Here is a 21934-nt window from a genome sequence, read left to right on the forward strand (position 1 = left end):
TAAATTTGGGGTTTCATAAGATCAAAGCTATAATAAACATTAGACCTACTTAAGTCTCTGCAGCTATTGTACTTAAATTTTATTTATCTGCAAAATTATGTTGTATACTTACAGTTTTGCACAATATATGTTCTCAAAACTACATATACCCTTTAAAAAAAATACATTTAGCAGTTGTTTAGCAGGGTCTGTGTAACCTGTTCTGAAATGGTTTTATTATAATATACTGTATATCGTTATCGCAAGAGGCTGCAATGTATATCACAATATAGATTTTAGGCCATATCGCCCATCCCTAATTGATAGCCTATAGTAGTTGATAATAACATAGGCCTACCTAATGTTGCCTATGGACTGTAACAGTACAGTAGTAACCTTTACAGTCTATGAGTAGAACAGCTTTCTCAAGCAGTTTGTGATGCATTGTGGAAACAGGAGATGAGCCCCTGGTCTAATGCACCACCTGGCTTGAGAAACCGGTTCACAAAGACTTACTTTTATAGTCATTATTTGGGTAGCACACATATTCTGAATGCCTTCGGCAGAATTCAAATGAGCCATTTTAATCTAGATTAATCTAGATTAATTTCAAAATTAATCTAGATTAATCTAGATTAAAAAAATTAATCTATGCCCACCTCTAGTTTCGAAACAGTTATGACGTAATGAAGCCTCGTTTACTGAAATCAATCAAACCGTTGATTCAGAACAAAAGATTCGTAAAGGTTTCGAAGCTTCATGAAGCAGTGTTTTGAAATTGCCATCACTACCATTATCGCATTTGTGAAAACGTTGAAGTCCTGTGCATGTGTATTACGTGTTCAGTCTATAGGCGTGTAGTCTTTCTTTAAAAAGTGACATCGCCATCTACTGGCCTGGCAGCAGAATATCGCATTTTTAGTCGTTTCCGTGGATCCATCGTTTTGATCATTTTTTAGTACATATATATATCTGTGTGTCTTTGTCTGATTTTAGGGTCACCCTGGATCACTGAAGGTGCTGATTGAAGTGGATGGGGAGCAACTGCTACTTGCTTTACAGAAAAATGAGTAAGTCTTCCATTATTCTCTCTCTTTACCAAATACAAGGTACCATGGTACAATGATGGTAACAGAAGGTAGTACCATGGCACGTTTCTAAAACCATTTCTAAGGTAAAAATGTATCTGTATCTGGTGGTTCCTTTTGTCTGTAGATTTAACACTATACAATTAATATGGGAGCACTTTCAAACAGAACCTGAATATTTTTGCCATTTTTATTTTATAACCATTCTGACTTACTGAATCACAGTAGTCTATTGTAGGAATTGTGGGTTTTTTACCATAGTTTTGACTATTAAAAAGGTTGAAAACATGCATGTAATATATTTATATGAGGATAAATCAAATACAGAAACTTTTTGCAATTTAAATAAGATATACTATGTGGCCAGAGTTTGTAGACTCTCTTATATAACATCTATATTACGTGCTTGACAATTCTTTCATTATTGTGCTGCTAAATATTGAAAATTGAAGCTATAAGTTCAGTGTATTTGAGTGTTACATAAGGCATTGTAGTATATGGCCTTGTAATAATCCATGTGTCCTGCTTTTAAAGGTTGAGCTGACACTGTAAGTGTGTGTTTCTGAAGTGAAAGAGCAGCGTGAAGCGGTCAGTCAGGTCGGTGTAATGACGCTTGTGTCAAACGAACCCTCGCCAGCTCTGTTTTTGAATGCAAATGAACATTCGCTCTGACAGATTCATGCTGGGAGCGACAAATCTCCACAACAGTGTCTAATTACTGAATCCACCGTAGAGGGAATGGCAAACGTGGACGCCCGTGTTGTGCATCATGCAGAAAGCCAGACAGGCTGCAGGGGAGTGTGTTTCTGAAGGGTAGATGACGTAAACTGAGGTCACCGTGTGAGCTGGAACTCACCTCTGATTTTATTCAGGTTGACATTGATGTTCACGGTGAGAGTGATTGAGAACCCTTCTCTGGTAACGCGGAGTGTGTGTGTGAATATGAACCAGAGCGTGGAGAGGGAAAAAAGAAACTGCGCCGGAGTTAAATTTGCAGGGGGTGAATTATACAGTGTTAGTGACCTTGAAGTTATAGACTTCTCAGAGACTACATTCACTGTGCTGCTAAATGTGGCGAAGATCTTGCTTTCCTTATCAGACAGTGCACTAAAATTGCTTTTTCAGTTCTGATCTTTGCCATATTTTGAAATATTTTGTTTCCTATTTTAATATATTTTAATGTATCCCTGTGATCAAAGCTGGATTTTCAGCATCATTACTCCAGTCTTCAGTGTCACATGATCCTTCAGAAATCATTCTAATATGATGATTTGATGCTTAAGAAACATTTATGATTGTTTGCAATGTTGAAAATAGTTTTGCTGCTTCATATTTTTATGGAAACAGTGATCCATTTTTTTTTTACTTCTATAGAAAGTTTAAAAGAACAGCATTTATTTGAAATAAATTTTTTTTGTAACATTCAAAAAACGTCTTTAATGTCACTTTTGATCAAATTAATGCGTTGGGACATTTGTTGGGACCTTGTCAGGACATTTCTTTTGGTCCCAATAAGGAAAAATGGCTTATAAATCATATTAAGTGATGTTTTTTGAACATCTAAAAACACTGGGTAGGGTTAGGGTTAGTAGATAGAATATACAGTTTGTACAGTATAAAAATTATTATGTATGGAAAGTCCCCATAAAACACAATGTGTGTGTGTGTCTGTGTGTGTGTTTCTGTCTGTCTTCAAGTAACCAGAATTGCAATAGAGCCTGTTTTCCACACAACTTCAACTTCAGTGTTATCGTGACTTTTGGCAGAGTCAGACAGTGTTGTGTGGAAATGAAATCCAGCATGTGTAATACTGTATAAGGAAGAGAAAGCGAGAGATCTCGTGTGAGCCTCCTGCTCCAGTGAAGCTGATGAATTCCAGTTGTTGAAACTGGATGAAGCAGAGCAGAGTAGAAAAAACATTTGTCAAATGAAATTATCACAATTGAATGTTCATATTTGTTTTTCATTCTCTCTGATTTCAGCACAAGAAGTTGTGGGAGGTGGACAAGCACATTCATTTAAGGGTTCACAGCATTTATTTCTTTCATAAGCAGCAATGAAGCACGTACGATGCTCGTTTAATGTTCATAAGTGCATTGCCTTTTATTCTATATGACAGTTGACGCACACTGAAGCATGTCAATGTGGGAAACACTAGCGCAACATGAGTCCTGTGTTGAGTTAGAGAGACTCAATAGAATATAATATTTAAAGGTCATACTAATGTATAGTTGACAGACGACTTGATAAGGTGAATTAAATAGTCACAAATGTCTGAATGAGCCCCTCATTCTTAGTTCATCTAGATAAGAGCATGAATTCAATTTATTCTTCATGTTATTCAAAGCCCCTAATTAAGTTGTGTGAGCACATTTAATTTCTGTGAATAACCTGAACTGGAAATGAAGTTAAAATTGGATCTTATCCTCTTTAAAGAACAGAACAAAGTACATTATTCATCTGCCTAGTCAAATGCAGAAGTATAATTTGTGTGCCCAGTGGGACGGCATCACTCCTGTAGTTTCTGAGGTTGTAGGGAGTATTGAACTGTAGGGTGTTTATGGCGTTACGGTGTTGCACTCACTATGATGTTGGTTATAGGGCTAAAATGTCACACATTAATATACCGAACCTTCTAATGCAATAATGCAATAGGGCTGATTCTTAACTTCAATTTTATTATATATAGTACTTTGCAAAATGCTTAGGCACGTTAGTATTTTCACCAAAAAATATACATTTTAAGTCAGTTATTTATATATTTTGCTGTAGTGTGTTAGTAGGAAATATCAGTTTACATAAATAGTTTACATTTCCAAACATTAATTTTGCTATTAATTGTAATAATCCAGTGAGATTTGTGTATGCACAAGGAGTCTGACAACAGTCGGTATGATCTGATCTCACCATCATCGAGTTTGTCTGTGATTACATGAAGAAACAAAGCAACGTCTCCAAGACACTTGAAGAAACATTCCTGTGTTAAAGTGTGTTGGTGTTTTAGTTTGTTGGGTTGTATCTTTCTCCATACTCATGTTGCATTCAGTCTTATTTAGACATGTAATCTTTAATGTATTTAAACAAAACAAAAGCCTGCAATTCTCAGGACGAGAGCAAGTGATTTTTGGACTGTTCCCATGGTAACAAGGGGGCGTGTGAGATAGAGACCGAGGGGTGGAAAAGGAGACAACCTCTGTAAAAAGCATCTCATGAGCGCTGTAGACGTGTTATTATCAGAGACATGACCTCTCTATGTGCCAGACAGGAGAACAAGGGCTGCACAACACCTTCTCACATTATCATGAAGCGATAAAGCTGAACGGATGATGAATATGGACTCCTGGAAAGCGTTTCAAAAGAAACACAGGAACATTAGAAGGGAAGATAAGATCCGGCTCTGTTGGAAATACTCTCTCTCACACACACACGCACACACACACACACACACACACACACACACACACACACACACACACACACACACACACACACACACACACACACACACACACACACATGCAACTTAATCAAAAAGACTAAGCCAACTGAATCCCAAATGCGTGTGAAAGAGCGGCAACCCAACACCATACCAAAATTATCAAAATATAGCAACATTGGATATTTTTATTCAGTTTATATATATATATATATATATATATATATATATATATATATATATATATATATATATATATATATATATATATATATATATACATATGTGTGTGTGTGTGTGTGTGTGTGTACATACAGTATGTGTGTATAATATATATGGATGGATGGATGGATGGATAGATGGATGGATCAAATAAATTATGGGTAACATTTCACCAAAAATAGTTAACATTAGTGAACAACTTTAGTTAACATGAACTAAGAGTGAACTGCATTTCAGCATTTATTAATCATGGTAATTTCAACATTTACTAATACATTATTAAAATCAAATGTTGTATTGGTTAACATTAGTTAATGCATTGGTAACTAACATGAACAAACAATGAAAAGCTGGATTTTGATTAACCAACATTAACAAAGATTAATAAATACTATAACAAATGTATTGCTCATTGTTAGTTCATGTTAGTTAATACATTCTTGACTAATGTTAACTAATGAACCTTATTGTAAAGTGAGTTACACTTTATTTTAAGATGTCCTTGTTACAGTATACAATTAAGTACTAATAATGTACTTACTATATAATTATAGGGTTAGCTGCATGTATCAATGCATAATTGACTGTTATTACTATAGTAACTACAGGTAAAATCTGTAAGAGGGACATTGTAAAATGAAATGTTACCTTAATGTGTTACCCAAAATATATTTTCTTATATATTCAAAAATATTATTTTTTCATACTTCATTACAGCTAAAAGTGATGTGATTGTGGTAATTCAGTCCTTTGAACCACTGTTTAGAAATGCAGTACATGAATACAGCTCTTCATTAGTGCAGATGAAGTTGCCTGAAAAAAAACAAGACTTTCAAGTGCTGAGTCGTATAACAGTGTTTTTCAGATGCCCTTATCCAGAGCTCCAATTATCTGACAGCTTACAGCGGTCATTAATGAAGGAAACCGGATGCTTGACATTCTAAATTAATTAGACGGGTCCGAAAAACACAGAAAACATCTCATAAACCCCCAGGATGCAGATCGAGAAGGTGTGTTTGTCGCAGCCTTCAGTCTCTTTAAGTCTTACTTAGTGGATGTGTTACACACACACACACACACACACACACACACACACACACACACACACACACACTCATCTGTCATTCTCTTTTATCACTCGTGCCTCATTGTGCTGCTCTCTCGTCTCACCAGCTCTGTGCGTGTTTCCTCCACAGATGCATCTCCGCCTCTTCCTTCAAGTGCCTAATGGTTCTTTCATCATTGCACGATTCGGTCAGAATGTCATATTGTGATTAGTATTGCATGATGAACATTCAGCATTTGATGTAGATGCTGCTCTGATATCAAGCCTATATGTGACTCTGGACCACAAAACCAGTTACATGGCTCAGTTTTTTGAAATTGAGATGTATACATCATATGAAAGCTGAATGTAAATAAGCTTTCCATTGGTGTATGGTTTGTTAGGATAGGACAATATTTGGCCGAGATACGACTATTTGAAGATCTGGAATCTGAGGGTGCAAAAAAAATCAAAACATTGAGAAAATCACCTTTAAAGTTGACCGTTTATGTTGGCGATTGTGCTGCATTCACTCACAAAAATAAATGTTTTATATCTTTACGGTAGGAAATGTACAAAATATCTTCATGGAACATGATCTTTACTTAATATCCTCATGATTTTTGGCATAAAAGAAAAATCGATAATTTTGACCCATACAATGCATTGTTGGCGATTGCCACAAATATACCCGTGCGACTTTGACTGGTTTTGTGATCCAGGGTCACATATCAAGTGTCATCAGATTACATCAAAACAATTAATTCACACATTTTTTGTGTTGTCTCAAAAAGGAATTTAGTGTGGAATAGCCCAGTTCACATTGTACCTGGACTTCACCTGGAAATCAGTTCTCTTCAGTTGTGATACAATCTCAGTTCACTTTATTTGACACAGATATTTTTTGGATGCGTGTCAACATGAATCAGGGCTTGTCCGCTCCTCTCCTCTCTGTTCATCACATTACAGGTCCGGTTGTGCGCAAGCTCTTTTCCAGATGAGACCGTGTGTCTCTGAGGACGGGCTGCTGTAAGCGTCTTTCAGTCTGTGCAGCGGAACGGGTTTCCCCAAACGGGTCTGTGAGATTGTGATAGAAATGGCTGTGCAGAATTAAAGTAATATTCAGTATTTACTCCTCATGTGTTTTTTGAGTTCTTTTCATACAAAAACAGCATGCAGTGAACAAATGCTGTCTGTGTTCAAGAAAGGCTAAGAAGCATCTAGTGATTTTTAAAGAGGAACATGCATTTAAAAAAAATGCAACCAAAATAAATTTGATCCAGGGTCAGAAAATAATCAGGTATTGGGGGAAAATGCCCCAGATATTATTGTTTTATTCTATGCCTAGACTTAATGTGCATTATTTACAGCAACTTTTGTATTTGATTTGTTAAAAAAAAAACAAAAAAACAGCCGTAGTAGTTGCAAACTGGGTTAATTGTTGTGGTGTGTGTCTTTAAGTTATATGTTTCTCCTTTTATTTAGTACTAAATGTGTTACAGATGTGCAAAATTGTTCTTTTCATAACAGATTTCATTTTAAAAGCATTAAATTACACGCTCAGAATGGCATTCTGGCATTACTCATGTCAGATGGCCGTAATAGCGTTTTCATTAACATTTCTCCATATTTTATGTTCTTTAAAGTGACTTCATGCTTTTACTGAGTTCTTTGTCCTTATATGGTGGACGTATGAACCAGAGGAAGCAAAAGATGGATTTTGTGATTTGAAATGGAGCCATTTGCATTGTTCCGTGTAATGAGTCGACAGAGAAACATTAGCTCCGTTTCAAAACCTGGTGAACTGCTAATATGCTTGAAGTGAGTGAATGAGTTCAGAAAATGCCCATAAATAGTTCTTACTGGCCACGAAATAGTATTTTGCATTATTGTTATTAAAAATACATGTGACTTATGTTAAACCCTGTTTGTTCTTCTTGATTATCAAACTATGATGCTCAATATCTAATGCCATATTCAAGACTTTCAGGGAATATGGACTTACATTTGTGTCTGTTCCTCAAAGATATCATGTGACTTCAGAAGAGTGCATATATAGACCAATGGAGTCATATGGACCTCATTAATGATGCTTTTTGGTCTTTTTGGAGTTTGATAATCCCAGTATGCATTTCTATTATATAGAAATGTGCAACTGAGATAATCTTCAAAAATGAATCTTTCGTGTTCCACAGAAGAAAGAAAATCATACAGGTTTGGAACGACATTAAGGCAAGAAAATAACAAAAAAATACCTTTCATTTGGGAGCAAATTACTCTTGTAAATGTACAGCGCAGGCTTGCATGTGTGAAATGCAGATTGTTTCATTTAGTTGTCTAATAAACCTGGCATTGCATATTACAAATATTGCTTTTGTTCCCTGGAGAAATGTTTTGTTCCGTCTGCTATATGCATAAATGTTCCTTCTTGCTCTCTCTTTCAAGTAAATCTGTTTGTTTTTGTGTGTCTGCTTTTATTAGCTTGTGTCTTTATAGACTGTCTGTTTATTTGATTGTGTCTTTTTCCTCACTTGCTCGTCTGCGCTCTGACTTAGAGCTTGACCTCAGTCGGAGCATCCTGTCGCTCAGCAGAGTTTCTTGACCTTTGACCTCTGCGCAGCGGTCCATGCGCTCCATCAGTCTGACAGCCTGTGCTGAGCAAGCGTTTGAAAGAGTTTTATCTTGTGCAGATTACTAAAAAACACCAAGCAAACAAAATCTCTTGCTTCCGCCCGATTTGACCAGCAGAACATGTTTTCCCAGGAGCCCAGAAGATCCGCTGAGGAAACTGAACCCTGCCTCAGTGATTGTCCTTTTGTTCTTCAGGGGGTTTGGTGCTCTCGAGAAGCGTTTGCACCGCTCGCGCTCTTCAAAGCACAATAAAAGAGAAGCGGGGACTTGAGGGAGCTCTTTCCCTCGTGCTCATGCAGAAAGCAGATGTTCTGCTGAATCGCACGGTCGTGTGGTGCTGAGCACGAGTCTGGGGTTTGGCTTCAGACAGCCGAGTGTGAGAGTTCCCAACAGGGATGCCGATGAAAGCTGAACACACTGAGAGGAAGTGTTGGACGAGTGTAGCTGGGAAACACAGGGAGTGTTTGTGAGAGATCACGGAGACTGGAGGAAATTAAAACGTGCAGAGAGGATGTACTGTTAGTATTTAATGAGGATTTTGCATTGGAGTAAAACACAGATAATGTGTTTTTTTATATGAGTTCATGCTTTCATTTTGCATGCTCTTTATACGCCGAAATGACCTTTTACAGTACGTGAATCAGATATGCATTTCTTTAGCGTACATGATATGCACATTTTGCATTAATATGATATGCACGTTTTGCGTGCATATGATACATATGATGATATGATTTTTATACACATAATAAATATATCATGTTTACAATAATACAATATTTAGTATTATTATATAATAATGTAAGTTATGCAATTATTTGTATTACATTAGTATAATATGTATATATTAGGGCTATATATATTGCGATTAATCGCATCTGACATGCAAGTTTGTGTTTATATAATATATGTGTGTGATTTGTCGGTCATATATATATATATATATATATATATATATATATATATATATATATATATATATATATATATATTTACTGTATATATAATTTGTCGATCATGAGATTTGAAGTACTGAGAAATAAAGCCCCATTGGGCTATAGAAAATAAATTAATAAAATGTATTAGTTGAGTAAAAATAATCAAGATAGCCTTGTTTTTATTTTACTTTTTTACTTTGTTTTGTTTGTTTTTATTGTATTCTTTACTTGAGTATTTAGTAAATGCAGAACCCAGACAGCAACATAGTGTCGGCCCAGATCTGGCCCACATCTGGTACGCATGGAATCCACACGTGGGCCGGATCTGGGCCGACACTATGTTGCTGTCTGGGAAGTTATGGCGTGTTTTATGAATTAAATTAGTTTAGAAACCGTTCTTTAATGCATGCATTTGCTGCATCAGATTTATAATGAGGCTGAAGGTTTGAAGTCATTAGTTCCAGTGCAGAGTTTTCATGAATATAGATGTCGTGGTTCTTCCGATTCACACACATTTGCATTCGTATAAGATTGTTCATTTAGACACGAACACAGACTCCTTGAGCTCAAATGAAATGTTTTTTGAGCGCTGGAGTGAAGGACACTTGAGTGGTTCAGGACACGATGCATTGTTCATTTGGCTTCAGGTGAATTATGAGGACAAAACACTATTTTTCCTCCTGAACCGAAGGACTCGTCTAGACAGCACTCTTTAGGGGTTTCCAGGATTCAAGGTTCAGCATGACACACAACCGAACAGACGACTTAAGATTCAGCACACCGTTCCACATTTGATTTGGATGCTGTCACAATGCTGAGAGAAAGGCTGATCATTTCCCCATCACCAGAATGCAGCGTCATTGCAAATGCATTGTTAAATCAACCAAAAGTGAAGATTCTGTCAGTATTTACTCACCTTCATGTCTTTCCTTTTACTACTTTCGTGAAAAATGCACAGTGTTTTTGTCAATTTTCCATGTCTTTTCCATGTATGGAAAAGATTCCACTGAAGAACGATATTCTGAACGACATGAGGGTGAGTAAATGATGACAGAATCTTCACTTTTTCATAAATTACTCCGTCTAAAGAGGTTTCTCACGCTGTTTGTGGGGATTTTCGTTTAATTCGGCATTTATTAGACGCCAGATGAGCAGTTGAGACAGAACTGGCATGTCTTATACTGTATGCTGTTCAAATGAATCCGTAAATAAAGTATTCCCAGATGGTTGTGACTGGCTCACGGAGCAGGATTATTTTCACATATCATATTCTTGCTACTTTTAGCAGATGTGAGGCTGCTTGAAAGGCAGACCGTCCGAATGTTTGGTCAAACCGGATGTAATGAACACGCTGAGACCCAAAGGGAGAACAACAATTGGACCCAAAATACTAGAAGGAGATGAAAGATCTTCCAGGAATTGCTGTGATTGATTGGGATTGAGAAAGGTTTAGGCCTTGGCTTGACGTGCAGGCTAATTCGGTACCTTTGGCTGTGACTTCATAGACTCTCACACTACCTAAAATGTAATTTGGACTTGTAAAAAAGGCTTTTTTTTTTGTGATGCTCATTGCGCAAGTGTCAGAGGAGCAAAACCACTGCGAAAGGAGTTTTAAGTGTTAGCATCTGTGGGATGCCTTCCAGGAGCTCTGAAATGATCCCGATACGTTTGCATGCTTATGAGAAACGTTTGATTTGTTACTTTTGTTAAAGGGATAGTTCACCCAAAAATGAAAATTCTGCCATTAATTACCTAAAGCCTAAATTCAATCTGTTCATCATATAAAGCGATTGAGTCTCTCCAGACAATTTGGACTAAACCGTTCTCTCCATATGGATTAGTTTTACGATCTCTTTATGAACTTTTTGAAGCGTCAAAGTGTCAGTTGAGGAGCTGTCAATGGCGGGGCAGAAAGGCCTCAGATTTCATTAAAAATATCTTAATTTGTGTTCTGAAGATAAACGAAGGTCTTACGGGTTGGAACGACATGAGGATGAGTAATTACTGACAGAATTTTCATTTTTGGGCAAACTAACCCTTTAACATGTTACTCAGAGAGAGCGCTGAGATCATTAACCAGAGATGTTTGTCACGAATAAAGACGATAACCTCGCAATAACCTCTCGATTTATGATTTTTATTTCCTGCTTCTAAAAGTTCTCCATTGGTCTCGGAGAGGTTGTGTGGCAAAGATCGCAACCCAAAAATCAGATGAAAAGAGATGTGATTTAAGGAAACGTGCATGCCCAGACTCGTCATGTTTGCGTGCGCGATGACAGATGTGTTAATGAGGCCAGATGTGCCCAAAGATCCCGCATTGATGGATACTCTTCAGAGGAGAGGTTGCGTTTTGTACTTTCTTATTCTTGTGGGTTTGATGTTTCATGTAGAGCTGTTTTCATGCTGAAGTTTATTTGCTCTGTTTGGCAGTACAACGACTGCCAATGGAGAAATACATCATTGATAAACATCATATTTGAAATCACATCATACGCATTGAAACAAAACATCACAAATAAGGTCTCAACTGTTTCTCCTAGACCAGGGTTTCTCAAACTCGGTCCTGGAGGGCCACTGTCCTGCAGAGTTTAGCTCCAACCCTGATCAAACCGAGTTTGAGAAACCCTGTCCTAGACAGATTAAATGGAGAACAAATGAGGACTTCTACTTCTCCTCTAGTAATCTTACACATCTCAACATTGTCTCAAACTATGATTTGCTTGTATCAAATGATTTTCTAGCTCTTTACTGTAACTGTATATCAATAACTAAGTCATGTATGTCTGTTTTTGTTACTCTGAAGGAATTGGAAGAATCTGAGATCAAGTTAAAGGAGATAAATCTACTTGATCTGACCCTTAAAATGACTTGTGTGGGTGTTAATTTAGTGCAATTAAACAATATTTTTGGCTCGCATAAAACTATTTGCTTTAGAACAGATGTTTTCACATGAGCAATATTTTTTTTGTGTGATTTCTTTTTTTACAGTGTTGAGACTCATTCTTGAGACCTCTATTAAGTCTCGTAAACTGTAAAAAAGCAATGTCTAAGCAACACATTTCCTATGGGTACATTTAAAATGTGTTTATCGATGATGCATTCATAAATCACCAGATGTTTTAAATAAACATGAAGACAATCATTTTAAAATTACATCTGAAATGCAACCCACAAATTCTCATAACAATAAGACAATACTGAGAAAGGGAAATATACAGATAATAAGTCTGATATATTTTGTACTTTCTGCTTGTTTTAAAGTCGGTGTGTTTTGTTTCGACCAGTTCTTTTACTTCTTCTGATGAAGTGTGAAGGTGATCGGTTGTTGTCTTTATTTTTCAGTAATTCTTCCTAAATAGTTCTTCAACTCTCAGAGACTTTTGCTGCTTTTCCAGCACTAGTAATGTGTGCAGGTTTTTTTAATGCTTTTTTTGAGTTGTTTTATTCGCACTTGTGCATTGAAATCAATCATGTGTCACCTTGACCCATGACCTCTAGACACCCTTAGGTGGGTTTCTTCTGGTCCTCAGGTGTTTTCTGTGACCAAGTATACTACATCTGCCTTTATTTTTCAGTAATTCTTCCTAAATAGTTCTTCAACTCTCACAGACTTTTGCTGCTTGTCCAGCACTTTTCACCATTTTTAATGCTTTTTTTGAGTTGTTTTATTCGCACTTGTGCATTGAAATCAATCATGTGACACCTTGACCCATGACCTCTAGACACCCTTAGGTGGGTTTCTTTTCTTCACAGTTGATAAGGATTCTGGTCTTCAGGTGTTTTCCATGACCCAGTATACTACATCTGCCTTCATTCCAGCTCATGATGGAATAGTTCAGCCCTGCGATGAGGCAAGCGGTCCTTCGTCCGGTCCAAGGGTGTAACGCTCCTCATTAGCTAAAGCTTTAGAACTGGCAGCAGTCTCTGTCTTGCCATGGGATGTCATTACATCAACCTCTGAATATGTCCATGGATTATTGCATTCCAAGTCAACAGTTCTCCCATCACACAAGTGTTATTTGGTTTATTCCTGTGAGTCATTTAGAAATTAGATACCTTCATTGGAACCGAGCTTGAGGACTGACTCTGCTGATGGCAAAATTTACTTTATAATTTAGAAAGCAGCAAAAAATGGTATGCTTTGCTGAAAGCATGCTTTGGTTTTTCCAAACCTGTAACTATTTTCTAAATGATTGTCTGTGGTGATTGACGTTATGCCACACATGCTGTCAATAGAGGGCTGTACTTTGTAATGAATCCCAGAACATTACTCTAAAGGCCTATAAATTCCTAAAATAGAGTTTCTGTAATTGTCAACGTAACCATCTGTCAGGGTCCAGAGAGAAGAATATTCACCTTAAAAAATATTGTTTTTGTTACATTTCAGTGTTGGTCTCTCCTCTAGATCGTCTGGATGTGATGTTTTGCATTAGTTCCAAAGCAGATGTTTGATGCTGGAAACGTGTCTTTTGGATAAAATGACCTCAGCAGATTTACGTTGTGCAAGTCGAGGTAATTGATTCATGTTAAAGGGATAGTTCACTCAAAAAATTTTAATTCTGTCATTAATTACTCACCCTCATGTCGTTCCAAACCCATGCGACTTCAGAACACAAATGAAAATCTTTCTGTCCCTCCAATGAAACTTTGACGCTTCAAAAAGTTCATAAAGAGATTGTAAAACTAATCCATATGAATTGAGCGGTTTAGTCCTAATTTGCTGGAGAGACTCAATCGCTTTATGTGATGAACAGAGTGAATTTAAGCTTTTATTCACATATAAACATTGATCAACTCACACATCAGTTGTGGTAAACGGAAGCTCAGGCATGTTGGTGATCTGGGTAATCGCTAGGGTGTTGCCATGTGGTTTCTATAACCTGACATTTTGGGCGGTCCTCACTTTCTGAGACCCCTTTAAAGGCCTGTTTGAGGGTCAAGACTTGGTTTTAGGGATTAGAGTTATAATGAGGTCAAGGGTCGGTTTAGGGTAAGGGTTCGGGTTAGGTACTTAGTTGTGATGGGTATAGGTTAGGGTAAGCGCCGGCGGCTAGAGATTGCATTGTGTCAATGAATGTCCTCATAAAGATAGATGTACAAGAATGTGTGTGTGTGTGTGTGTGTGTGTGTGTGTGTGTGTGTGTGTGCGTGTGTGTGTGTGTGTGCGTGTGTGTGTGTGTGTGTGTGTGTGTATGCGTGTGTGTGTGTGTGTGTGTGTGTGTGTGTGTGTGTGTGTGTGATGGCAACATCCAAAATGGCCTTGTGTGGCCATTTTTTGGTCCCCATGAGGAAAATCACACTAAGTGATGTTTTTTGAAAATCTAAAAATGCAGAGAGATTTCTGTGATGGGTAGGTTTAGGGTTAGAGGACAGAATATACAGTTTGTACAGTATAAAAATCATTATGTCTGGAAAGTCCCCATAAGACATGGAAACCCATCATATGTGTGTTTTCTTATTGGCCCAAGTCAAAAAGCCCCAAGTCTTTGGGATTTTATCTTCTATATTAAAAGTCTGTGGGGATTTTTTTTTTATCTTTCTCCTGGCAGAATTGTAAGTCTGATTACTTATAAAAGTAACAGCACACCTCTCCCCAACAAGCCGCATGATTTGAGGTATTATTCATTTAGCAATGCTAAACAGAGGTATTTAATAGAGACTCTGCATTACTGATCCATCTTCCAATTATCAGATAAGAGGACACTCCAGATGTGTAAGATGATAAAGAGGAACTCATTTCTGTGCAAGAGGAAACGCTCTGGAACGAGTCGTGAACTGATTTCTCCTAAGTAGCATGAAAAAAAAAAAACTGCGTTTTGTCCTTGACAGGATGGGCACGAGTTCACTGTAGCTGAATTCACGTTTAGTCAGCCAAGGACTGGAAAGTAATTTGAGCAGAAACTCTGTCCCCATCCAACCCCCCCTTGTCGTTCGTTCCCCTCTCTTTTGTCTAGCGAATGGCGGGCTTCCAGTCTGGATGTGTGTGTGTCTCTGTTACTCCACATCAGGATGCACATGCAAATAAACTTAGGCTGATGTGCTCCAGTTTGTTCTTCATTTAAAGCTGCCAGGGGCAGTGTTAAAGTAATAGCTGATTCTGTCAAGATTCATCCTCATCTTGTTCCAACCTGACATTCATGCTGTTTTCTTTTCTGTAAGAGTCTTTACACATAGCATATATTATGGAAGCTTGTTTAAAGGCACGGAATAAAAAAAATGTAAAAAGGTAATTGTGACTTTTAATCTCGCAATTCTGAGTTTTTTTTCTTACAATTGCGAGTTTATATCTTGCAATTTTGACTTCTTTTCTCAGAATTATGAGATATTAACTCGCAATTGTGAGTTATGGAGTCCAATTCTGAGGGAAAAAAGATTGACTTATATCATGCAATTAGAAAAAAAGTCATAATTGTGAGATAAATTATTTTTTTGTGGCGGAAACAAGCTACCATAATTCCTAATTAATTATACCAAATTATGTGTATATATATATATATATATATATATATATATATATATATATATATATATATATGAAATAATTACTAAAACAAAATTATTAAATAATTTAAAAAATAGTAATATTTACAAAATAAGTGCTAATCAATAAATAATGCTTTTAAAATGTTTTATTTATTTATTTATTTTTGTCTGGTTGTGAATTCAGGCAAAGCTTGTCAAGCTTCAAGATTATCAGTGACTAAAGATTTTATTTTCAGTCTGTTCATCACATAATGTTGTCATGTAACTTGGACTGCTTCTATAATGGTTTTAAGGTGGGGTTTTCGGAGCTTGACCGATGCAATGACTATGAAGTGTTGAAGACTATGAAGAAAAAGATGAACATAATTCAGGTTTAAATGACATGAGGGTGTGTAAAAAAACAACAGCATTTTCATATTGGGGTGAACTGTCCCTTTAAGTTCTATGCTTGAAAGAGAAACCTCTTTTGTTGTTTTTATTCTGTCCACTCCTGTCATGTCCCTTTCTAGTTTTTTATCTTGCGAGAACACAAAGCATTAAGTGACCAGGGGAAACAACAGCGCCCTGCTGTGTCTTTTTCCCCTAGTGACTGATGATTTGATTAGTTTTTTTTCTGCTTGTGGCTTTGCTGCAGTCGTCTTTCCACAGCATGAAAGGTATTTCTCTTTTTTTCTACGTGGTAATCTTTCGCTCTGCTTGGTCTCTGCTCGTGTGAATAATTGAAGAATAAATTAGAAAATGGCCACAGAAACATAGTACTTTTTTGGTTGTTTGACATTTTTAACTTCTCGTTGAACCACTGAATGTTTGTTGTGCTGGAACTAGATCTTCTCAAGGACATAGTGGTGATGCCATATGATGATCTAATGAGATGTAATGAGGAGTTGGGATGGATCTCACTTAGTAGTGGCGGGATGATGTGACGTAGTAGTTTAAGTTCACCCAAAAATGAAAATTCAGTGGATTGCAAACACTGAAAGCTCCCCAAAATGTCACAAGAGTAACATAAAAGTGGTCGTGGTCCATATTCCAAGAGAGTTGGCGACTGTAGGACTAATTGTCTGCTAGTAGAGGGACTAAAACTAAGTTTCATTTGTAAATGCAGAATACATTTAGTATTTCTCTCGCTGATTTTGGAAGTTTCTTTTAGAAGTTTTCCTAATGATTAATGAGTTTGTATTTTTCCTCATTTGTAAGCTGATTTGAATAAATGCATCTGCTAAATGAATAAATCTTCCATTATGAAGTGCGCACACACATCATTGGCTTCTTTAGTTTTATGGTTGAAAAACATTATTGATTGATTCGATAGAGAAGAAGTAGTTTTTGTTTAGCAGTTTATGGAAGGTATTAGATGTTCCTTTTGATGGAAATGCACTGCAGAATCCAACGGTCATTGCAAATGTATATAATAATGTTATATCCATTGGCTATATTTTTTTCTTCTTTGTGAGTGCATTCTCTATGAAATCCTTTTAAAAACCATTACAAATGGCTGGAAAAGTCATAGAAAAGTCATGAAGTTGATTTGTCAATATTCTTTACTAAGCTAAAACTCAAATTAGCGCTTGAAAAGAAAAGGATAAATCCTATTTTGGCCTTTACGGTCTCCAGCGTCTCAAGCATATGTTGAGTTGACCCTCCTGCCTCAACCTTATGCCTCCAAACCCCACCTGAGGGAATCGTTATGGCCGCGGTTCAGACCTCAGATCGGTTTGCTGCTTCTTCAAGACTTGTAAAAGCTTCTGCTGCATCTGTGATCAGAAGAGCAACATCTGTCAGAACATCTGTGATCGCATGGCAGATTTCAAGACATCTCGTCTCTTCCTGGTTTTTTAGACACCACTGCCAAATGCTGTTTTGTAGTTACATGTGTTGTTAATCCCATTTACTGTGTGAAACAGTCCTGTAAGCCATGAACAGTGCGAGGTGAGACCAATTAAACATCCTTCCATTATAATTAAGCGATAAGGGACAAGAGGTTAGAATATATGAATAGAGTCACGGCTGAGTTCCTGCAACCCCTTTAAAATTCCTATATTCACTTGTCCTCAAGTGTCTTTTTGCTTTTAAAAAATGCATAACACAAAATGCACAACATGATTCAAACATGAGGAAATTCATTAAGAAGATAAACGATTCCTTGACTTATTCCTTAAACTGAAGTTAATGATTGGTGTCTGATTGCACAGTAGATAAATCAAGTGCACTCAAAAGTTTAGGTTAGTAAGATTTATTTATGTTTTTAGTAATTGATTTTATGCAGCAAAGATGCATTAAATATAATAGAAGTGACAGCAAAGACATTTATAATGTTTCAAAAGAATTATGTTTCAAGTAAATGCTGTTCTTTTGAACTTTCTATTCATCAAAGAATCCTGAAAAAATGTATCAGGGTTTTCACAAAGATTTAAAGCAGCACAACAGTTTTCAACTTTGATAATAATCAGAAATGTTTCAAATCATCATATTAGGATGATTTCTGAGGGATCATGTGACACTGAAGACTGGAGTAATGATGCTGAACATTCAGCTTTGATCACAGGAATAAATTACATTTTAACATATTCAAATAGAAAACATGTTATTTTAAATTGTAATAATATTTCACATTATTACTGTGTTTACTGTATTTTTCATCAAATAAATGGTAAGCAGCAACTTCTAATACTCTGTGTAAGCACAGATGTAATAATGTAATGACCAATCAGCATTCAGGACGCAATCCAGGATAGGAAATATCGGTTTTATAATAAACATTAATCAGAAAGCAATTTTCCAGCTGTCAAAACAATGCATTAGACATTTACATTCAATAATAAGATCTGTCTAATCTTTTAAAAAATCAATTAAATTCATTTTCTAGTTCTTTGAGGGTGCAGTACAGCACCTTGATGGGGTTTTCAGATACTAAAAGCTATTTTTAACGTAAAGTGTATCTGGAAAACATTCATATTTCATTGTAAATTCACTGCAAGGTTTTCATTGATTTCCTCCACACGGAGTCGGCTTTAAGATCATCTAATTCGATTTAGTTTGGCGAGAAGAGATCAACAACAAATTTCTCCTGGAAGTTGAAAACTAGTGTAATGTGAAGTATGCAGTGATCAGAATGAGTTTCACATTTTAACATTCAAACTGAACAGATTTTTAGTGTGGTGTCATTGATTTTAGGTTAACCCTCCCCAAACATAGACGGTCTATTCCTGGAAATGTTGACTTGGATAATGAAGTGAACCAGACTTTCTACTGTCGGAAGTCTGTGTGTTTTTCAGGGAGGTTGTTGTTCTCTGACTCAGCAGTGCTGTAATCGTCTTCATGAGTTTGTCACTTTCTCTCGGGCAGTTCTGGTTAAGAAAGCACAGCTGCATGAGGGCCGATCGAGTGCAGATGTTAGTAATGGTCTGATCAGAACATTATCTCAGCAGGCGCGAGAGGAAGAGAGAGAATTAGGGCATCCTTTCACAGGATGAGGGGATCTCTGTAGCCCGTCTTTGATCCGTGATCATTTGCTGCTGATCGGATTATACGGAAAAAAAGGAGGATTCAGATTCTTGGTTTCACACTGCAACATTTTCAACTCAACTCAACTTACTTTCATAACGTAACACATTTCTGAGTGAAAGTGGGCGAAACTTGATGAGCAAGTGCTATGCATTGTTTACAGTAAGACCAGGAACATGAAACCAAGAAAATAAATACTTAAAGGGGTGGTTGAATATGATTTCACTTTTCTAACTTTAGTTTGTGTATAATGTTGCTGTTTGAGCATAAACAACATCTGCAAAAGTTACGACGCTCAACGTTCAAAGCAAAGGGAGATATTTGCTTTTAAAGAAATTGCTTTTTAAGGACTACAACAAACGGCTGGTAGAGACTACAAGAGCTTCCTCCCGAGTTAGTGACATCACTAACCCTAAAATTTACATAAACCCCGCCCCCGGGAACGCGATTTATAGATTATCAAGACAGAATATGCTAATCAATGACTAGAAGATAACTACACATCAGCTACATAAATTCATCAACTAACCATTCAGAAATGTTGTCTACATGTTGTCACTTCTTCTTGAGTCTCTCCATCTTTCTGACTCCGTTTTGAACATAAAAGGCTAAAAGTTTTTGAAATTTTTGGTACATGTGTGTGTGAGGTAAAAGCTGTTGTAGCTCCGCCCCCTGTGCCGGGAGCAGCAGCTCATTTGCATTTAAAGGAGCAGACACAAAACCGGTGTGTTTTTGCTCAACCTCAAAAAATGACAACTTTAACATGCTATATAAAAATATCTGTGGGGTATTTGGAGCTAAAACTTCACACACACACTCTGGGGACATCAGAGACTTATTTTACATCTTGTGAAAAGGGCATTATACCACCCCTTTGATTTTGAAGTAAAATGTCTTGAGGAAATGAGTGAATGTAACTTGTTTGTGTGTTTGTGTTGCAGAGGGTTGTTTGCTAGCCACTACATATATACACATTATATGGAAAAAAAGGAGGATACAGATTCTTGGTTTCACCATACACCATTTTCAACTCAACTCATCTTACTTTCATACTTTCTTACTTTTCATAATGTAACACATTTCTGAGTTAAAGTGGGCGGAACTTCATTTTAGTGCTGTCAGCTGAAAAATAACTTTTGTTTCACAAACGAGCAAGTTTTGAAGACAAAAAAAATGCATTGTTATGTTCACAGTAAGACCAGCAACATGAAACCTAGAAAAGAAATGACTTGTGGAAATGAGTGAATGTAACTTGTTTGTGTGTTTGTGTTGCAGAGGGTTGTTTGCTAGTCACTACACAGAAACACACTACCTGGAGGACGGAAGTGCCGTCACCACCTCACCGAATGTGACGGTAAGATTACAAGCGACTGTTTCCATCCAGATTAAACCCTACGCCCACCGAACACATGGCCATGTGCACTTCCTGAAACAAGCCCCTGTTATTCTCCTTGGAAAAGTGTTTAATTTGAGCTGCTGGGTTGATGGTTTGTCAGAAAACTCTTGGTTAGTCTGTGGAGCTGAATTAGGTGGAACTGGTGTTTATGAGACGTTCCCTTACAAAAATGTAGGCTATGTTCATAAATCTAACAAGCTACTAATGTAGGAAGTATGCTTAGGGTTCTTTGGTCTTTTTTGCATGGTTTGTGTCCAATTTTAAGGCAGTATCATTAAGGCAGACCTTCTATTTTACCTAAACCAGACCTCTAGTTAAGATCCCATAATATCACTGATCTCCGCCCTCAGCGATTGCTGGATGATCTTGTGTCAACAGCTTTAGAGGAGAGACGGCCAAACGAGGGCCACCAGGAGAGCAGGAACCACCCATGATGCACCTCTGTGTGTTTTAAGCATTTAGATTGCAGCTCAGATTACTAGTCAGCGCAACAGACACATTGAGCCCTGAAGGCATGTAAGTCCAAACCTCTGAGGAGCACCTCTGAATCACTGACCCCGTCATCCTCAATCTGCTCTCCAGCGGGCCGACCCGTTTCCCCGCCAGACTGCTTGAGCCAAAACACTTTATGAGAAGAAAACACATGCTATCAGAAATCCTACAAAAAAGAAAAAGGAAAAAAAATAGATAAGGAAAGAAAGTAGGCAAGGGAATTATATTTTTACTATTGCAATAATATAATCCACAGACAAACCCCAGCAATGGTATAGCAAGAGTCTAAAGCCATTTAGACCACCACACAGGGGCAATTCCAGGATTTTATAAATTGGGGGGGGGGGGGGGGCTTGGGCACAGGGGGGACTCGTTCTCAACCCCCCCCCCCCCCCCCCCCCCCCACTAAATAAATAAATAAAAAACCATTAAGTATCGAAATTACACTGAGTTGCATGTAGCTATGGTGTTAGTTAACGTTCTCACATTTTAATGTTTACCATGCCATGGCTTTTTTGGAAAAAATCTTATTGTGCCTTTAGTCTTTAAAACAACAGATAAAGATAAAATCTATTTTATATTTATGTGGTGGAGTGCGCTGCCACTGAATAACACTGACAAGTCCTCTCTATTCAGTAACGTTAGTATGACAAAGTTACATTAGCTAATCTAACGTTACTGGCGACATACAATATCTTGATCAGTCACACATGAAAGTAA

General features: G+C 37.1%; 1 protein-coding gene across 1 annotated transcript in view; it reads left to right on the forward strand.

Annotated features, from left to right (window-relative positions):
- Positions 1–21934, forward strand: part of adam12a (ADAM metallopeptidase domain 12a) — a 110904-nt gene that overhangs the window by 29271 nt on the left and 59699 nt on the right. The window contains exons 3-4 of the mRNA XM_079851129.1: positions 976–1049; positions 20602–20680. Coding sequence (XP_079707255.1) covers positions 976–1049; positions 20602–20680 — 153 coding nt within the window. The remainder of the gene's footprint in view (positions 1–975; positions 1050–20601; positions 20681–21934) is intronic.

Source organism: Squalius cephalus (genome assembly GCF_949319135.1).
Source record: "Squalius cephalus genome assembly, chromosome: 19".
NCBI classification, from domain to species: Eukaryota; Metazoa; Chordata; class Actinopteri; order Cypriniformes; family Leuciscidae; genus Squalius; species Squalius cephalus.